This window comes from Ascidia mentula, chromosome 2 (assembly GCF_947561715.1).
Source record: "Ascidia mentula chromosome 2, kaAscMent1.1, whole genome shotgun sequence".
In the NCBI taxonomy this organism is placed as follows: Eukaryota; Metazoa; Chordata; class Ascidiacea; order Phlebobranchia; family Ascidiidae; genus Ascidia; species Ascidia mentula.
The window spans coordinates 13,905,141-13,925,358 of NC_138567.1; the positions used below are offsets into that span (position 1 = coordinate 13,905,141).

General features: G+C 39.4%; 1 protein-coding gene across 1 annotated transcript in view; it reads right to left on the bottom strand.

The window, feature by feature from the left end:
- Window positions 1–19,938, bottom strand: part of LOC145890716 (IgGFc-binding protein-like) — a 31,058-nt gene extending 11,120 nt beyond the window's left edge. The window contains exons 1-39 of the mRNA XM_082981857.1: window positions 19,635–19,938; window positions 18,505–18,646; window positions 17,474–17,570; window positions 17,055–17,195; window positions 16,220–16,358; window positions 15,493–15,658; window positions 15,128–15,269; window positions 14,726–14,881; window positions 14,309–14,352; window positions 14,092–14,246; window positions 13,202–13,309; window positions 11,628–11,793; window positions 11,144–11,261; window positions 10,755–10,899; window positions 10,503–10,632; window positions 10,067–10,174; window positions 8,955–9,050; window positions 8,445–8,593; window positions 7,987–8,084; window positions 7,521–7,677; window positions 7,271–7,392; window positions 6,608–6,775; window positions 6,177–6,287; window positions 5,759–5,957; window positions 5,531–5,612; window positions 5,125–5,247; window positions 4,948–5,046; window positions 4,445–4,593; window positions 4,029–4,126; window positions 3,797–3,944; window positions 3,371–3,492; window positions 3,122–3,286; window positions 2,462–2,745; window positions 2,055–2,183; window positions 1,633–1,728; window positions 1,228–1,376; window positions 811–908; window positions 543–690; window positions 32–153 (exon numbers count right to left, since the gene is read on the bottom strand). Of these exons, the coding sequence (XP_082837983.1) occupies window positions 32–153; window positions 543–690; window positions 811–908; window positions 1,228–1,376; window positions 1,633–1,728; window positions 2,055–2,183; window positions 2,462–2,745; window positions 3,122–3,286; window positions 3,371–3,492; window positions 3,797–3,944; window positions 4,029–4,126; window positions 4,445–4,593; window positions 4,948–5,046; window positions 5,125–5,247; window positions 5,531–5,612; window positions 5,759–5,957; window positions 6,177–6,287; window positions 6,608–6,775; window positions 7,271–7,392; window positions 7,521–7,677; window positions 7,987–8,084; window positions 8,445–8,593; window positions 8,955–9,050; window positions 10,067–10,174; window positions 10,503–10,632; window positions 10,755–10,899; window positions 11,144–11,261; window positions 11,628–11,793; window positions 13,202–13,309; window positions 14,092–14,246; window positions 14,309–14,352; window positions 14,726–14,881; window positions 15,128–15,269; window positions 15,493–15,658; window positions 16,220–16,358; window positions 17,055–17,195; window positions 17,474–17,570; window positions 18,505–18,646; window positions 19,635–19,796 (5,231 nt within the window). The 5' untranslated portion in view covers window positions 19,797–19,938. The remainder of the gene's footprint in view (window positions 1–31; window positions 154–542; window positions 691–810; window positions 909–1,227; window positions 1,377–1,632; window positions 1,729–2,054; window positions 2,184–2,461; window positions 2,746–3,121; window positions 3,287–3,370; window positions 3,493–3,796; window positions 3,945–4,028; window positions 4,127–4,444; window positions 4,594–4,947; window positions 5,047–5,124; window positions 5,248–5,530; window positions 5,613–5,758; window positions 5,958–6,176; window positions 6,288–6,607; window positions 6,776–7,270; window positions 7,393–7,520; window positions 7,678–7,986; window positions 8,085–8,444; window positions 8,594–8,954; window positions 9,051–10,066; window positions 10,175–10,502; window positions 10,633–10,754; window positions 10,900–11,143; window positions 11,262–11,627; window positions 11,794–13,201; window positions 13,310–14,091; window positions 14,247–14,308; window positions 14,353–14,725; window positions 14,882–15,127; window positions 15,270–15,492; window positions 15,659–16,219; window positions 16,359–17,054; window positions 17,196–17,473; window positions 17,571–18,504; window positions 18,647–19,634) is intronic.
- Between the last annotated feature and the right edge of the window lie 280 nt (window positions 19,939–20,218).

Sequence of the window (20,218 nt, forward strand, 5' to 3'; positions counted from 1 at the left end):
ATATTTTTGAACTATTGTAAACATTTCCCACCTGTCATCTCCGTCCCATCTCACCATCAAGCCGAAATCCCAGTCAACTACAGTAAATCTTCCAGCTTTCCTCACCACTATTCCATCCCGTTTATAACCAGGATTTACCGTAACGCCGTTTAACTAAAGACAAATAACGAAATGTAAACAGCGACGAATGTGGATAATGTTCCTGTTTTAATGCTATGGCGGTGCACGAGGCAACAAAGAGACACTTTTGGACAACAATGTACATACCCCTCGAGAGGGAGGGTGCTGCACAGCGGCCTTAATACTAATCTAAGGGTCCCATAAATTGTTTGCCTCAAAACAAAAAGATTTCTATCGTAAAGGCTGGGTTTTCGCTATAAAAATTTAAAACAAAAATGTCTTCACGCCAGAACATTTTTTCTCTCTAAGGACCCCGCAGAAATAATCCCAGCAAAACTATAGGAAAGAAAAAGCAGTGGGAAACCCACATGAGGCATAAACTGTGTGCAAATTGCTGACCCCTTGTGTATCTATTTTCCCACCTGTACAACAGGACCCTGCATAAACCTCATAGTGTTGCCGGCGAAATGCACGTAGACTTCCTTCACGTGGGAAACTATCCGGTGTGCTTCGGGCTGTTGATTGACTGCAACCACCGTAAACTCTGCTCTCGTGTAGTTTGCTTTGTTTCTGTGTGAATAAGAGCGTTGTAATATTCTATAGGGCGATCAACAACACGGAAACAATCGCCGAAATTCCATGATTTATCAATATTTGTTCGTTACATGAGTAATCGTGAATATTGTTTACCTGACCATGATGTAAGAGCACATGCCCATTGAATCGTATGCCGTGCCATCAAAAGTCATGTAATGGGGATCCGTTACAGCTTTGCATGTTGCACGCCGCTAAACACAATTATGTAAATGCAGATACAACGGCAAATATTTTTTAATAGGTGATCATCTTTTAACTTAAACGACATTTTTGTACAGCACAAAGTACAAAAAAATTCGAAACGTTTAATCAGTTTGCATGTCTACACTTTTACCAGTTTATTGAAACTTTATTTTTACATATAAATAGGCATGCACATGTGTCCCTTTACATTAAAATGTTTTTAAAAAAGTTTTACTGAATACATTCGTTTGTTAAGTAATTGGACCAAGTAGACTACTAGTGTGAGTGTATAAATCGTTTCAATTTATGCCAAGCAAAACTATTTACCCTCAGTCGTTTGACGCAGCGTTTGAAACCGTCTGAATCCAACTTGCACTTGGATCGTACCGGACACGGGGGAGCATCGTAGCAAGTCACGTTGTTGCCTCCAAGACACGTGCACTCTGTGTCGCACCCCCGATTTCGATACACGAAACCTTTTAAGATGGTTGTAAGTATATTGGTTAATTGAACTTAATTTTTTAATTAAAATTTTGCGAATATTAAATTCACTATCACGATGCTGTAACTTATTTGCATTAAATAACTCGAAGAGTGTAGCGTCCACTACAAATGCACTAAAAAATTACAAATGTCTGGCGTCATACTCACTGCACTTGATCTGGGCATATCGAAAACGATGCGTATTAACTTTTTCAGGGAAGTAAAATCATTTGATTGAGAAACACTCACCTTTCTGGTGATATCTGCCATCAATGATGCAGCCACAGTCACTGACAGGTACGCAGTCATTTCCAGACAGAATGAAACCCGCATTGCAAACACAACCTAATAAAGAATAGGAAAAATAATGGCAATTGGCAAAAGCACTAGATTTTAAAATCATGTGCCATCGGATGTTTGCGTGTCATATCTAAAATATTTAACTTATATCTGGTGGCTTTATGAGAAATGAACAACTTGTGCTTTCAATATTCCACCTTCCCTGCTATGTTTTAGGAATAAATTATGACACTGTTGACGTCACAGTTGGCACATGAAGAGCCCTATATTGAAGAAAAGCTTGTACATTTCACAAACAACTTCCCGTGATAAATCATTTTCGTTAGCATCAACCACAGGAAATGCTGACGAAACATAAAATTGCGACCTACCGTCAACTAAGGTGTTGTTCTCGTCGGTGTTGGGACTCCCGAGACATTTACTGCCATCAGGATCTGTACAAGTGCTTGGACATTCGGTTGCCTGCGGGTCGTAATGCTGGTTTGCTTTGCATTCGGTTGCTGAATAAAACATTTAAAACAGAGTATGGTGAAGTCATGGCTACACTTAGTAGGTATAGTTTTACACATGCAGAAAGTCATTTTTTTTGTGTTGGCGCTTCAAACGACGATATCATGCAGGTGTACCTTATTTTCATTTATTGAGTAATACGTTGTTGTGCGTTTTATTCCCCAAAAAAACAGTACATTTCAAGGTTATACAGTTTTTTTAAAACCCATTGGTTTGAACACATAAAAGAGCACGCGGCGACTGCTGGCCATACAACTTGTCCACTTACATATGTTGAAGATGTCGCGCCACCTTCTCTCCGGGGGAATACCCGCCTCCAGGCACTCAGCACTGTAGGTTTCAACGATTCGTGACATCATCTCGGTGCTGCCGTTATACGCGCACAAGTCGTACACACAGTCCCGGAAGCTTTCCACCGGTGACACAACACTGTGGCATTCGGCAAAAGGGCCGTTGGGGTCCAAGATGCCTGAGCACTCGTCACCGTACACTGCTACTGCGTGCTCATCAACGCAAACGTCAGACGCGTTGGCGGGTGGCGGTAAAACACATCTGCAATGAGAGAATTCAACGTAACGTTGGGTGTTTGAATTTTACTTCCGAGCGTTGTTTTGTATGTTTGTCGCACCTTAAAAGGGCAGATTAGGAGTGAAGCGAGTCATAGTTTTCTGTCATGACGAAGGTGGTTATGTAAGGTTGGCCGATAATTTTCTGGCTGTACAGTTTGTATTTCGACTTAAAAAGTCCGCGATAGCACACAATAAAAAAGCTGAAGATGTTGTTTCCAATGATGAAGATTTATATACGCCATATTGCGGAAATATTTGCATTTTCACATAACAAAAAAACTCTTACACTGCGTACTATTAGCCTGACCGCCAAAAAACTGCCCAATACAAATTTCTTCAACCGGTTAAATTTTTCTCACCCTTCCGTTCCATATCCGGGAATCTCCCAACTTCGAACAAACGTTGTGAGATCGTTGGTAATTTGACCCCAGCTCGTGCGGAAGTCGTTGCTTCCATCGTCATCAAAATTACCGCATAGACCCTCAACCATATTACGCAACGGTTGCCAGGCAGTCACACGCAGTCTGTAGCATTATTTAAATATTGTTGGATTGTTGAACCGCCACATATCGATTATAACGCAAGATATTAATATCGTGTGATGTTACCTGTCTTGTCCGTCCCATCTAACAACGATGCGAAAGTCGAAGTCAACAACTATAAAATTACCAGCTGTTCTCACAACAAATCCAAGCATTTCGGTTCCGGGAAGTATTTCAACACCATCCAACTGCAACAAACATGTACCATTGTGAAAACGGTGTGTAAGTGATTGTTATGACCTATAGGTAAAGTATGTTGCTGTGAAAAGCAATCAACATAGTTATTATGTTCAAGGTATGCATGATTTACTATATTTAATTGAGAAGAAATCTAAAGATAAACGAATATTACAAGTTGCAAACAACATTGTTTTGTTACCACATCCACAGATGCAGCAAATTCACATTAGCAGAGAAGACAGCTAAGCATTAAATGTCGACAACGCCTTGAGATTTATGTAGAATCGAAAAACAAATAAACCGAGCGCTTACCGTGACAGATGGACCTTTGCGGAAAATCATGGTCTTGTTGCCAAAATGCACGTGAACTTCTTTGACGTGCGAGATTCGGTATCCTGGGACAGGGTTTTCGTTTACTGCCACCACGCGGAAGTTTGGAGCCGACGTTCCCGCACGATTCCTGCGTTCCAAAAATAACTCTTCGTAACTCTAGTCACGTTTTCTTGTTTCGGTAGCAGTTTTTGCGATTTTGACAAGTACTTACTGGACCATGATATATGCACAAGTTCCCATAGAGTCGAATGCGATGTTGTCGAACGTTTTGTAATGGGGATCGGTGACAGCTTTGCAGGTAGCTCTCCTCTGAAAAATGGGTAGTAAAGTTAAATCAGAAGAGATTGGTAAGATTTTATTAAGGCATGTGAAGTAGGTATGTAGGGTGTGAACATGTTAATCACAAAACTGGTCACCCAGCATTGGCGATTGAAATGCTAAGATATAACCTTAATCTCATTTCATAACTACGATTTTAAAATATAACCAGATGTTTTATTTACGTGATTATTTAATCATTTTGCAACTGGCATATTACTGTAGATTCATAAATATAACAAATATAACTGGATATGTTTTTAATCCGAAAGCTGTTGGACTTCATCTAAAAGCGTTTTTAACACATACTCGAAGTCTCCCCGCGCAAGTTTGGTATCCGGCCCCATCCTCTTCGCACTTCAGGTTGATTTTACATTTAGGAACAGTTGAACATTCAACGACATTGTCACCGGAACATACACACTCCTCAGTGCAGTTATTTCTTCGGTATGTGAATCCTGTAAACACAAATAAATATGTGGTAGTTCTTTCATCTAGATTATCTTGCCTAAAGTTAAAAACTTAGAATTATTGGCGTGAGGCTTTGTTTCAATGGACATTAATTAGTTAATCACAAATGTGTTTATAAAATGCTTTCAGGTTTGCATGAAATTGTACTTTAAGAAGTAGCAAGGCAACTTCGTTTGTTGTTTAAAAACCGTCTAAATCTTCTGTTTTTTAGCATTCGGAGGCACCTGTGCATTATCATATATTGAGCAGGGGCTGTTAATTGAAAACCGGGCGCTTAAAAATTTATCGTGGCATAACGAAATATGCCAACAGACAAACTGTTTTAAGAAAAAAATGGTTACCTTGTAGTTGGTATCTTCCGTTGATGATACAACCACAGTTTTCTCTGGGTATGCAATCGCCAGATTCCGACTTCACAAATCCTTCCAAGCACTGGCAACCTAGAGGGCAAATATTAATACATTAAATCACACTTTATTGTTCAGAAATGTTAATAACCGCACTATGTTGAATCTTACCTTCGACACATTGCTCGCCTAGGTCTGGTTCTGAGCTACATCCTGTTGTATCTGGATCTGCACACGTAGGTTGACATTGCGACATGCATAAAGAATATTCGCTCTGAGGTCCACATTCCAAAGCTGCAAGTAAAAAGTAACATAATAGAGTGTTGTAGTACAAGGGAATAGCCCACAATTGTCTAAGTGGAGTCGGTATTGTAACTGCCTTTAAACAGATACGGAATACAGTTGATAACTTTTAGTGTGGAATAAATAAATGACAGGAAGAGGTCTAGCTTTTACCTTTTATGCCTTATGCTTTTACCTTTTATGCCTTATTATTTCTTGATTATGGTTAAACATATACTGGTGAAACGGTTCCACAACTTCCAAGTATGTTTATTAAGTTAAATAAAACACATACGTGTATCTGAACTGTTCCTCCAGGCAGTAGCGGGAATTTTCTTCTCGCGGCAATCGTAGTCGTACGATTCAAGAATTCGCTCCTAAAAATATCGTAAATTTTCCTTTTATTTACAGAAGAAGCAACATAGTTGTTATGTGGTCATAGCATATTTCTACCAGTGAAAGTCCGCTTGGTAAAACTAATGCGTGATGATTATGCATATGAGTACGGTTGAATTTGTTGTACCTTGTATGTCTGATTTCCTTCGTACGCACATAAATCAAAGAGACAATCGTTGTAGACGACAAACGGATTAAATGTTGTGTGACACGGCGCAAAGGGCCCGAACGGGTCAATCAAAATAAAGCAGCTTTTTCTGTGTGCATCCAACTTCGTCGGGTCGTCACATGGTGTCGCAAGAGCGCCAGTCAGGCGGTCTCGACAGCTGTTGAAAGTTTAAAGCGATGTGAAATATACACCATGGATACAATGAATAGAAAAAGCAAGTTTCAAACAAAAATTTATTTATATTGAATAAGTGGTGCAAACAGTGTCTGTGTTAATCGAAATATCGTCTAGTTTTGGCAAATGTTTCATTTCACGTTGAGCTGTGAATTGTAAATGACTGCAATAACTCATTAACAGGAGAAAGCTAGCAGCATACCTTCCTATGTTTTCTTTGGTGTAATTAACACATTTCTGCATCAGATGTCCGAAGAAACCGTGTCGGAAACATAATTCTGTGGCGTTTCTCGGTGGCTCGGGAAAGTAATTACTGGGAAATAATAGAAGGAAAATTAGTGACAGCATATCAATCTAAAAAATCATGGTTCGAATAAAATTTGACCGAAACACGACCTCTACCAAATATTACCGTGCAAGTATTTGATTTTTTAGGATTGATCTCTCACAGGCAACGGTTTCAAAATATGACCGATAATTTGTTAAAAGTGTAGATCAAAGGACGACCCTCGATTTAAAACATATGGATTTCTAACGAGAGAACTTGTTTTTCATATTTCAAACCCTCTCGCATTTTAAAAATACACGTTTCGTTGAACCTTGGCGATAAAATCAAGTATATATGTTAGTTACCCTTCCAAATCGACGCCTGTAACTCTCCAGCTGTTGACGAACTGATCTACATCACTGATAAGACCTCCAGCTCCCGCTCCAACAAAATCATTGACAGGATCTCCGTCGTAATTTCCACACAGACCTTCCACTTGGTTCTTGAGTGTGCTCCAAGCGGACAAACGGAGTCTATTCAAAGAAAAAAATGTTACACTAGGCAGTAATATTTCATGCAATGGCATGATTGGCAGGATCGCCCCACTGCGCAGGTCCTTGCTTGGCGATCACAGGTATCGTATCGCGATCATTAGGTTTGCAGGCTTGGCAGCCCCGGCATTGCAGCCTAGCTGGATCAGCCACTTTTTCCTGACAAGTCGGAGCGATATTTGAAAAATCAAGCTCCCGGTGAGGTTTGAACTCATGTTACACTAGGTTCACAATTTTGCAGTTTTTGCAGACTGTTCAAAAGGCTATGTTGAAATTTATTTCAGCGCGCAACTGGTAAAAAGTAATTATTCAAATTACACCCGTTATAGTGTATACACTCGCCCGTTCCTATGTTTCAAGAACGTTACATTTGGTGGAAACAATTTTAGATACTATTTGTATGACAATGAATGTGTACAAAGTAAAGTGCTTATTTTACGTACAGGTTCCATACATAATAAATGTATCGAGTTTTACCGGTCAAGTCCGTCCCATCGCACAACCAGACCGAAGTTGAACGTTGCTACAATGAAATGTGAACTTCGTCGAAATTGCACCATTGGAAGAGATGTACCGGGCAAAACGACTTCTCCGTTGTACTACAACGACAAAATACAAATGTGTGACTAAAATGAACTTGCATTTGAAATATCAGTTTCTGAAAAGTTACATTGACGTTGCATACAAAAGTATATAGGCAGAATATATTACGATCAGTGTGTCCTACCTTGATCACAGGACCTTGCGTAAATGTGACGTTAAAGGGGACTTCCCCGTCGACGCGAATCTGTACTTCGGATACATGGGACACAGTGTTGTTAGGTCGAGGTTGAGCGTTGATTGCAACAACTGTAAATGGTGTCACGCTCGACGATTCTCTCGATCTACATAAGTAGCAGTTAGGACTTCTGGTTAGAGATATGACAAAGAAGTAGAGATTGATGCCAAAGAAAGGTAATTTTGTACAGTTTAAATAACACAAAGTAATTGACCACTGAAGATAATATGGTGTCTGGAAATATTTGTGTGTAAAAATAATATTTCCTAGTATCCTATTTGTACATTTACGATTGGCATCTTTACTTTATCGTGAAGATACCCACTGACAAATCCACTAAGTTGTTTCACTGTCATTTTTTGTGTAACTATGCTGGAGATAATGTGTATTCTGAAACACAATGCGTGTTACTTACTTGACCAAAACGTGAGCACAGGTAGACATGGAGTCAAAAGTCGCCCCATCGAAGGTTTGGTAATGAGGATCGCCAATTGCTTTACACGTGGCAGGCGCCTGAAAAACGATAAAAATATATCGTTGGTACAAACGATTTAAAATCGTGTTTGTTTGTTTCACATCAGAATAAATATTTATACCGTACAGAGATTCCAGGATAACTTTTAGCAAAATCCCGATCAGGTTTTCTAATTTGTAAATAGCGAAACAATAGTTGCTTCCAAACAAAAGGAAATGAATAAAATAACAGAAGGAATTTACAGTTCAATGGTAGAAGCGACTCAAACAGTTTCAACACATATAAACAGATTTCTGATCATGGTTAAAGACCACGATAATTGACTTTCAAATTAGTCACGTAAAAATTCAATTAAATGTTTAGTCTCTGTGGATAAACCGCTCATGATTTTTGCTCACCGGCAACCTGGTGAGACATTGCACCAATCCGTTACTTCCAGGACCACATCTCTCATTATCTCCGCATGGGGGCGCTTCTGAGCACTCTGTCTTGTTCTGGCCAACGCATCTACAATTGAATGTACAGTTCCCCGTCCGGTATCGGAATCCTGAACAAAGGTAGATAAACATATTATTTCACTAAGTTGTTTCCAACAAGCACCCGCTCCTTGACAATCAAGTGTACAAGAACATGTAGTATTTTATACTGCTTAATGGCAGTTGTATAGTTTTATTTAGTATTTATAATGGTTCTACATCTTAATTCAGTTGTCAAGCATCCAAAGTAAAACACTACAAGCTTTTTATTATCTTGGCATTTTTTGCATTTAACTGTTTAAGATTAATTGCACCAAAATTAATCCGTCACATTGCATAAAATTGACATCACGGGAGCAAGTACAACTTTAAAAATCCACCTGCAAACAAATTTCCTTTCATCACCCGCAAAGAGATTTAAAATTAGTTTACCTGGCATTCTGTAGCTTCCACCAACGAAACAACCGCATCTTTTCTGCGGAACGCAATAATCTCCGGAGAGAACGAATCCGTCATTGCACACACAACCTAAAGTAGAAAAATACAATAAACCATTTTGTTTCGCATTATAGTTGTTGAGAAAATAACAAACGTATTTCGACGATTCAATTTTTGACAATAAACCCATAAAAAACGGTCAAACTCGCATATCCTTAACGAGGCACATCCCAAGTTACGGATCATTTCCATTCAAATTTCCCCACTGTAAGGTTTACGTAGACATCGTGTCATTGAACTGAAGTGAAAGCAGATTTGTGGCTGCCCAAAAATGCTCATTAACTCCTTACGAGAGTTATTCGACAGTATCCATCAATTAACTGACCGCCGGCACTCGACAAGCGTTAAATCGGATCGAGCCGGATTTTCTGTGACAGTTGGTGTCACGACGGCTGCTCTATGACGTAATAAAGGTTATCGAGAATAAGGACGACTTGTGTCGGAGCACTGACAACCACAGGAGATGAGTAATCTTATTAAACAAAAACTCCGGGAATTTTGGCTCAGCTTGTTTACGGTGCTAAAGGAATTCTTGAGGTTTTCTTAAGAAAATGAATGGAACTTCAGTTGGTTAGTTGGTTTTTGCTTTTGCCATGGAATGCCGATCCGCCGTCTTAAATATATACAGCTTTTAAATTTAGCGGAAAGGCATTCTAATGATACTTAATACATCAAAATACAACGCATCTAGGACGGATTTATTTAAATTGGCTTGATTTAAATCAAGTGTGCGTTGTTTCATTGGTTATTATACTTACAAGCCGTAAAATAAATTCATATGGATCTTCGGTTGGTTTCTTAGGCGTGAACAATTTGGATTACGGCAGAGAATTTTCATGCCACAAATTGCCACAAACGATTTTGACTTTTGCGCACTGAGAAACTAAATTGACATTATTTGAACTCTAGTGACCTCACAGCTTTGCCATGCGACACAGAGAAAATTAGAATCGTCATCTGATACCAGATTATAGCCCTGGCGATGCACACAACGATATGAAGTGTTTTCGGATTAACTGAGATTTAAACTTGCTGTAATTTCCTACCTTCGACACATTTCGCCTCAGCTGGCTGGGATGAATCCAAACTTGCGCAAGTTCTTTGTTCCAATGGTCCACACGCATTGTAGTGAGAGTTCGGTGGACATTCCAGTGCTGCGAAACAACGAATATTTTCATTACAAATCACAATCAAGTTTTCGCGCACAGTAGTTGCGGTGAACTTTAAAACTTATATATGGTCATGGAGTAATATGAATTGCGGATCACAAAATGTAAAAACAACTTTTGGTGTCACAGTATGTGTTTTATAAATTCAAGGAAGCAAAATTTCCCTTCGATCATAGGGCATCTAGAAACCTTGAATGCAATAAACAGAAGATGCAGTACGGAAAAAACACAATGCAATAATGTGTACGCATACTTAAACGCACTGTTGCGCTTTGAGGATCAACATCCCAAATAAACCTATTTAACAACTTACAAGCTCCGATCTGCTTTCTCCATTCGCACACTTTAGCCCCTTCCATCTGACAAGCATCGGCGTAAGAACCTATCTGAGCTTCCATTGTCGTCAATGAAAAGGCTGTGTTACACATGGCGTTGATGCAGTTCTAAAAAATAACCAAAAAAATCGTTTGTGGACCCATTTCACCATCCTTTGGGCTGGGTTTCATGCCCCAATTCATTAATCCACCAATGATTAAACTTGTGCAACCACGACTGTTTGGCATACCTCGTAGAACGGTTCAGGATTGATAAGAGGGTGACATTCTTTGAAGCAACCTTGCCCGTTTTTGATAACGGCACAAGCGAAAGAATTTAAAGCTCGTTGGGCCCCTGAGCATGCGGGCTCGTCGCGTAATGGCGGTTGAATGCATCTACAAAAGAAATTATTAGGTCTATAATGTAACAGGTAGGGTCTACTATACAGGTTCACTGCCGCGCAAGGACCGAAATTTGTTCAGATATCCTAAAAAGGTGTTTTGAATTAAAGTCTGTTTTCGAATACACTATTTGGAAGTTTGTGTGCACAAATTGCCTGACTGTGAGGCTTGAAAAGTGTATTAAGCACAGTTTTGGCCAAGTTTGTAACATAATGGCTATGCTGGACATTTGATATACCTTTCTCCAGCAACAAGAAAGCTGTTTCCATACTGCTGGGCGCTCAACGGTCCCGCTGATTTCCTTTTCGGGCTTGTTAGGTCGTTGTTCGGGTCATCGTTATTATCACCACACAAACCTGAAATACATTATGGACAAACGTCATTTTTCAATCAGTAAGACGAGGTAGACCATAATACTTTAAGGAACATTCGCTTCTGATTTACATATAGTTCTTGATTTAAATACTGAACAATGTTTTGGAGTGTGGTCGTTCACTGAAGTTTTTCCCTAAATCTGCATTTAAGTTGAAAAATGTGGTATTGAACAATACACATAGCTTTCATTAGGTGTTTTTAGTTTTAAACAAGTTGAATGGTTCTTCTTTTAGTATTACAAGTAACTGATTTCTTAAACAAATGAAATATCCCCAGGCAAAACTATGCAATCTGTAGTTTGTGTACAAAAAAACATAAAAATCAGAGCATTACAAACACTTATTTACCTTCAACAAGTCCTCTGTACTGTGCTGGGAGGGCAATAATGAACGCCGACAGACCATCGTATCTGATTGTAACACCACTGTCGCTTGTAAGCAGGACATATTTTCCACTATGGTCGATGTTGAAACCTCTGTATCGCACGGGTAGAAAAACTCGAACACCGTCAACCTGTCAGTGGAATATTGCGAAATGATTGCGAAATCGAAAAGGATTGTTACCACCATGCTTCCGTTTTTGTTGTTTTAACTATACATTGATGCCTGGTCAGTATTTTTGGTCCTTAAACCTTGTGAGCTATAATTATTTTGCATATTTTTGATCTGTACTTTTAAGCCCTGCGGCAGTAATTATCCTTCTTGTTACGTCACAATTGTTTTTTCGTGCGTAAACAGACTGACGCCTGCCTTTCCTGCAAGGAGCATGGTTTGGCCTTGTTAGTGGTCATTGTTTTGCAATCAGTTTCATCCTGTTTAATCCCGAACTGCGTTGAAATATTTTCGTTTAGGTTTTGATAGTAAAGCTGCCTGAATTGAATATGGCATATCACCTGGTGTTAACTTATGAAAGGATGACATTATCAAACTGCTTGAATGCGCATTTGGGTGAGTGAACATTTTGCACAAATGTAACGTTATAGAATAAATGGTCTTGTACAGTCAAAAGTGTGTGAAACAGCAGCAATAAATGATAGCTAACAAAACGTAAAACTGCATCAACCGGTATGCTGTACAACATGGGAGGGCTCAATTGTGGTTTTGCTCAGAAAATTTTCACGTGTTTGGCATTGCTTGAGTTCACGTTTTGGCATGACTATAATGAACACCTGTTACAACCTTTTAAAGGAGGCTTGCCAATATTTGATTTTTTTCTATTTACATCCGTGAATTGTGTTCTTACCTAATACAAGGCACGATATATTGCTGTACAGTGGCAACGAACACGGAACTTACATGGCGCATACGGTAGTTCAGTGCCCTACATCATGATAAAAAACGTTGTCAAGACACGTAAAGCAGTCACGTGTTCAAAGCTGGGTACACCATTATCTACATACAATACTCCAATGGAAATGTTTTTGTGTGATTCGACTGACCTAGTCCCTGAAGTTAATGTTACAACCAGCAGAAAAAATCCCCGAACAATATGTAGTCGATGTATGATCACAAAAGCAATTGTTTTGCCAATAATGTGAAGTGGCCCTTTTATCAAGTATAAAGGAACCAGTACTTAATTTTTCAAAATGCAGACTTGGCGGGTACTTGAAGGAACAATTAATGCATACCAGCATGGCACCAGTGTCTGCCTGAAAGTCTGTGCGCGTTTTTAAAGGCAGCCAAATTACAGCGTTTGTGTTAGCACGAATTTCACGTGAAAGGTAAGTAAATCTATGTGTAAGCAATAGGGTCAATAATAGCAGACTTATTTTGTAAATCATCCAAGAAAATTTGGTTTTGTTTGTCTTCGAATTGAAAAATTAAGTAATGGATCGAACAACACAATTTAATGGTGAATAAGTCCCTTTGGCTTGCCGCCACAAAGTATTGCTTTCCGGTAGTGATAGTAAATTGAAACGTACCACAACTCGCTTGCTTCTGCGGAGCTCAATATTTCTCATTGCCATGGTAACGTGCACCATGCTAACACGAGGACGACCATCGTCTCCCAAGTTCATGTCGTTTTGAATCTGCAAAAAAAATTGAAATTACTATTTTTACATCCGAAACAGGTCCAAGTGAAAAAAAAATACTTTCAGGATCCACAACATCCAAAACTGGTGGTCACCGCCAATAAGATTTATATTTAAAAGCAAGGACAATAATTTCGTCCAACACTACAACTTCACTTTTGGCCTGACAAGATCCGTGGTACATCCAAGCAGTACAGGCCCATTTTTGGTGTTTGCGTGTAACATAGTACTGTAGGACTATTGCAAAATTCATTGCTCAATCAATCAGTCTAAATTGCCTTTTAATGGGTGGACATACTTTTGTTTGTCTTTAACCTAAAGCAAAGGAAATATTTCTTTCCTAAAAATTCGTCTTTGACCCCTCGGTTTACTCAATTACGTCAATTGTCAGCCAACATTGGTCTCCCGTGTCCACTTGGCTGATCGTTTATGTCAGATAAGATTCTTATCAATTGTCCGAATCCGTTACCGACACCATTTCTTATCCTAACATCGTTTTACCGTTGTTTCGCACATTCACAGGATATTTTGGGGCCTCAAAGTTGTACCTCAACTATTTGCGGAAGTTAACTATTCCGACAGAAAAGGAATTTTAGACTCTCATCATATTATCAAAAAGGCGGTAACAAATTATCTGCTGCAGTTCAATCACATGCTTTTTCACCGAAAATATCAAAGGCATTCTTGCTAATACTGTCCTGTACTTCTTGTACAGCATATGATATAGTAAAGATGTAGAAATGCTGTAGAATAAAAACATATACACAGTTTCAACCAACCGTGATGTTGAAGGGTTGAACGTTTCTTCCGACCATTTTTAGAGGATCAAAGGTGGTGATAGCAAGTTGGTATCTGCAACCGCCGGAGAACGAATATTGATACCCGTCGAATGTGATATATTGCATACCTCCGACGCCGCGACAGAACGACTGAGCTGCGTAAATACATATTCAGTAAAGCTTCTGCCTTGTTTAAACTGCATGGCCGTATACTTACTTTCTTCCACGAAAACCGATATGCATTTTTCCTCCGATTGCAGTCTGTGGACAAAAGTAGCCAATTAAACTTGTAAGATAAGCTTCGAAAATGTAAGCTTTTGGGAACGTGTTACGCTCTTCATTGACAAGAATTTTAAGATTTGAACATAAATTTTGATACGCACACAGCAGGTCGTCACGCTGTCTATATTTTGCAACTTATTCTGAATGTATGAAAAAAATTAAAAATTTTTTTTAAACAACTGCTGATCACATAGAAACGTTGTGCATGTAAAAAAAAGTCTTAAAAAGGAGGTAATATCAAATATTGTTTTTAAAACACGGGCTGTTTCTGTGTTTGTACATCCGAACCAATTCTTAGATTACTTAGGTTCAATTAAATACGATTTATAAGTTACAGAAATTCAATGTTTACCCTGATGAACTTTGGGCAATTATACATATTCTGTGTCTTCCTGTCTGCTCTTCCGCGGGAGTCCACGACACCTCAGACTGAACGAGTCCTCCACCTACATTTACAGTGTTTCCTTTCACAATTCCCTCAGGCCCGGTTAAGATTACTTCAGACACCCTGTAATTAAAACTTTATAAAGCAAATATTCACCGAGTAGGAGTATATTTATTGCAAATATTTTCTTAGTAACATAGCGAGTAAATATGAAAAAACATGTGATATTTGCATTTAATTTTTTGTGCCAAACCGCAACACCTGCTTTGAATATGGATCGTACACTTGGCTAAACAAAGTAAAACGCCCTCATTAATGTTGCAATGGTGTATGGTATGAAAGTTAAAACGTTTAAGTTATTCTGTTTACCTATCTGTGAAGTTGCATAGTTGTACTTGAATATCGAGGGAAAAACGTCGACCCGCTCTAAGAGTATTCAAATGGTTTCGCTCCACGTCTAGAGTGAGTTCAGGTAATACGCCTGTACAGTTCTTTGGTTCCAGTTTTCCAACTGCAACAGAATAATTGGTGTGTGATGGAGTAAAGGTTGCCACGAAACTCATAGCCGTCCTATCATTGCAATTTTACTTTGGCTGTGCAATCAAACTACAGCCGCCAACGGTAAGTTTGCCAACGTATTCCTAGGCAGCGTATTTGCACACAAACAATTTATTAAACATAAACACACTTTCAGGAAAAAAGAAAAAATGTTTTGTAGAGACGTTTTTACCCACCTTGTACAATAAACTGAAAGGCGACATAACTCAGTGGTTGTTCTTGACCAATTCTTCTTTCGCCAACTGTGATGAAATTCTGTCTGTGATAATCTTCCGCAATAATGGTGAGTGCGAAATTGCCGTGTACCCTTTCACTTGGACTGTACGTAATTCGGCAGTTTTGCTAAAGAAAAACATTTGGTCACATATAAATTCATAACTTAATATAAAAAATACGCATAAAGCAGAAACAAATAATGTAAAGAGTTGGTTGGCGGTACTGCTGCTAGCGCGCTTGTTCAGTGAATCACGGATAAACATGTAAACAATTCAAAGAAATCTTCGAGGAAAGCCAAAAACTTCGTGTCGCCAAAACAAAAAATTTTACTGGTATTTGTAGTAACATTCCAAACAAACTTTGTAACAATCTTGATTGGATAAATTTTCTGTTGGTACAGCGGCCGAATTTCGGACCTTTGTTTTGGTTAAGCAATTAATACGTGAGTTATTTAAATTCGCAGTTATTTTGAGCGATGTATTCATGACTAATTTTTGCTCGTTTTAGGAAATAAACATAACGCTATGTGTGTCACATCAACCACGTTTTTGCAATTAAAAACTAATATGGTCAGAATTCGTTTTTCCAGAAAATTCGGATATTTACTTTACATTCAGGTGCCACAAACAACCCATGCAAAGAAAAGGGCGACAGAATGCTATTGAATTGCGACGTGACGTCACCCACCTGATCGAGACTGAAGTCAGCGGGTAAGTTACAAACGTGTCCACATTCTAGGAAATTTGTACCCAGTCTGCACGTAACGTTGTCGCCGTCCTCGTCAGACACGTCAAGCTGTATAATGCTAAGTACACCGGGCTCAAGACTGCAAAACAAGACGGTTTTATTCATTTAATTTGCAACACAAAACGTGTAGAAAGCATGTAAACATATGTTTCATACGTTGCATTTCTTAGTGTTGCAGTTTAAACATTTAAGGTAAAATAATTTTTAAATTGATTCATTCTAGTATAAAAATGCGCAAATAAATGCATGTCTTTTGGGGAAATAGTAGAAACAAAACGGTTTTGAAAGCGAGGTTCGTGAAACGACCGAACCTTTGTCAGTATTTTACGGACAACCAAAGCAGAAAGGTGACGGACTTTCGAGACGAGCAGATGTTTACGGCGAAGGACGAGTTATCAAGTGGCTTATAGCTTGTAATCAGGAAACGCGGTTTCGCGTAATTATAAGACGAACCGCATTGCTGTCGCTAGACAAATGCTGTTATTTAAACCTGTAATTGAAGCCGCCATTCTGCGACAGGGCGGGGTTTGCGTGCGTGAACATTACGGACACGTATTTCAAGGGCCCACGAACTAGATTCCGCTGTATGTTTAGCTAAACTACATGCTTATGTACATGTAACATTTGGGAAAACCCTATACTACATAATGTCCATATTCACTTGCAACATTAATTTACCACTAAGTGGAAAACATTTGTTCACTGGAACTACCACTTGAATGCTTGTAGTTATCAAGCACAATACGCAAATCCACAATGACGTCACCGCGCTTACGTTATCGCCAGCGGTGATGAAACAACTGGTGCGTGATTGGTTTGTTGTGTGTCGCTTCGTTCGCCGAGTAATAGTTTGGTGGAGAGGGCAAATTCGGCATTGTTGCTATTGATCGTGTCCGCCCAACAGCACCTCATCAACCTGAGAAAACAAATAAATTAATATAGTTTTTTTTATGTAAAGCCGAAAGTTTGATTAGCATTTTTAGCTTTACACAGAAACTCCCGTAGCTTGGATCGAGCATTAATCCAGTATTGTTTCTATCTATATTTTAATCTGTTAGTACAGGGGCAAACACAACGGACAAACTTAGTGCATTTTTTGGTTCTTTCCATATTTACAATTACACTAAGAATGGACATAAGGTTTAACAATAGCTTTTGGTGACACTGAAAAAAACACTTTAAAAGAATACGTACGATATTTCAAAAACGGAATCTTCTTGAAAAACGAAATCCACGGTATTTTCTCCGGTCGACCAATCATAATCCTCATCGAAACCCGTACAATGGACCCCTGAATAGAATTATAAAAAATGGTAAGACATCACTGTGTGCTTTTGTTATCTATTGCAACTTATTCTCTCAGAGCGATTGTGTTCCTTACATTGCTATAGAATAGAACTATAAGATGAATTCATAAACTATTTGCACAGTCTTAAAACTGGAGGAAAAATAACAGTAAAGCAGTTATTCAAACAGTACTTCTACATTTAATTGAAAACAAAGATGGTTTCCGCACTCAATCAACAACTCCACAATCGATACCCCATGCCAAGCTAAAAGTATAGGTCATGGACCCATTAGGCAAATCCTTGTATTTCACGCTATCAGTTGTTTAGTTGAGATAGCGCAGATTTTTTTTTATAAAACAGGGTCGCAAAACCAAAAAGTTGGTAAAAGTTTACCCTACACCATCGGATGATCACAATTTAGGGTAGCACTTTGACGAAAAGGTTTCTGGGATTGATGAGTTTCGGTTACTTTATGACGAAGAAGTTCGGCTTGCGTCACGCAATCCTATTTTGCGTCATGACAGTTACCATTTTAATCAAAGGATATCGCAATCTCGAAAATGCCCCTTAGTTTGCGTATTGATTTACCAGTGGTTTTGCGTAATAGCTTAGGACAATTTTAACAGCAATTCCCCCTTTCCGCGAAAGCCATGTGGTTTTATCGAATTCATGCGGTTCGTTCGCACGCGCGTTAACTGGCTGCCAACAAGATACTTATTACAAGTTTCAAGATTTTGCAAAGGAAAAGAATTTGCAAAGACAAACGTGAAAGTGGTCACGTACCAAACCGACGTGGCTGTAAATTTAATTTTCATGTCAAAAAAGGAACAATTTCAGATACTCGGCATCACCCGTATTTTTTCCTCGGCTAGAAAGGTTTTGACAAAAATCTTCGCGAGGGCGAAAGTCACAGTTTATTTTATATGTTGCACTCACTTGTGGATCCAATCGTTCCCATGCATCCCGACATGCAAACCCACCGGGTATCTCGAGCTCCGATCAAACCACTCTCGGCAATTGTGTTGTTGTCACACGTGGCATGGGATCGGGTCCACGATAGACGATAAGTAAAGGTCACCTGTCGAAAAAGCAAAGATATGTAATGAAACCGGTTTCGGGAAAGCTTTGGCATATCTTTCCTCCATATTTGGTCATACTGTTTATTTTGTGAGATCGAACTTGGATATAGCCGAAGTGATTCCGATTTTGGAAAAAAATAGAAAAAAAAAGAAAAAAACTGTTTAAACTTTGAAAACAAATTCTGTTTTAAACTGTTTTAAGCATTGGCCTGATAAACGTTGGTTGTTATGGTAAGCCGTCCACAATCAATGTACTTTTAACTATGTGTTGTAGCAACATAAAAAAAAACATAATAGTATAGGGAGCGTAAGTCTCTCTTACTCGAGAGATTTGTCAAAACGTTTCACATTTCACCCACGCAAATCAGCCCACGTCAAATTGTAGGTTATCGTTGTGACCTCTCGACCTGGCGCTTTGCGGCCCCCTTGCCCTGTACCGATGTTGCAAGTAGATCCCCCTTGTAATTTTATTTCGTGTCTCTGGTGGATCGCTTCGTTTAAATGTCACCTTTGCTTAGTGCGACCAGTTGTAAGAGAAATTTGCATAGCGCGTGTCGCAACGACTGCACCTTATAGGTCGTTTTGAAACACGCGTGTTAGATGGAGTAATAATGCGATACTGTAACAAGTTGTTTGCATCCGTATGTGCCCTACCTACAGCTCCCAAACGGTAGGCCTTCAGTTCTAATTAAACCGATTTTGTGCATCACGATATTACATAACTGTCAGGATTAACCGTCTTTTTCCTCGTAAAAAGGCCAATCAGCAATTAGTGCGTATTGATCATCTTGGGGTTTAAAGAAACGAAAACGTAGTTTGCAAAACGACATTCATGTAAGACAAACGGTCCACCGTGCGCACGTAACCTTTGAATTGACCACGCACTTTATCACGATCACAGCAAGCATCCGCCTTGCAGTTCATACTTTTCACGTTCTTTTAGTCGGAAACTTAAAACGTATTAGTTCGTAATTGCACTTTACCCACCTTCCTGTTGCTAGGCGTGTAATCGTCACTCGGTTTCCACGTAATCGTTCCACCTCGGTAGTGGTTTGCACCAACAGCGGCCACATCGGAAAATACTCCGATTACGAACAAAACCGCAAGGGGGACGACTATCCTCCTAAGGAATCGGTTGACTGACAACATCCCGGCGTCGTTTCTTCTAGTTTCTTTGTAATTTCGCCGACAACGATTCCTTGTGGCGTTTCTGCGCTCTTGACAAACAACGCAGCAGTGTCCACGCGAATTTGTCGCGTTTTTAACCTCACTAAGCAGACCTGCAACGGCATATTCCTCGTCTTGCATCGCTTTCAACTTCTTGCACTATTTTTTTTATTGCACGTGCGCGCCCGGGGCCCAAAGATTAGACTCTGGCGGCGTAATTTGCTTCCAATGCTTACGGTGCAGAGTCGCGAGGTGATATGTGCGGCTCGTCGAATGGGGAGCCTTTTTCGGGCGCCAGGCAGTCAGTGCGTTCGTGACAATTAGGCAACTGCGCTCACCGCGCGAAATTGGCGTGCCTCGCGTGGTGACGTCACACACGCGCGCGCAGAATTGGATGCGGAACT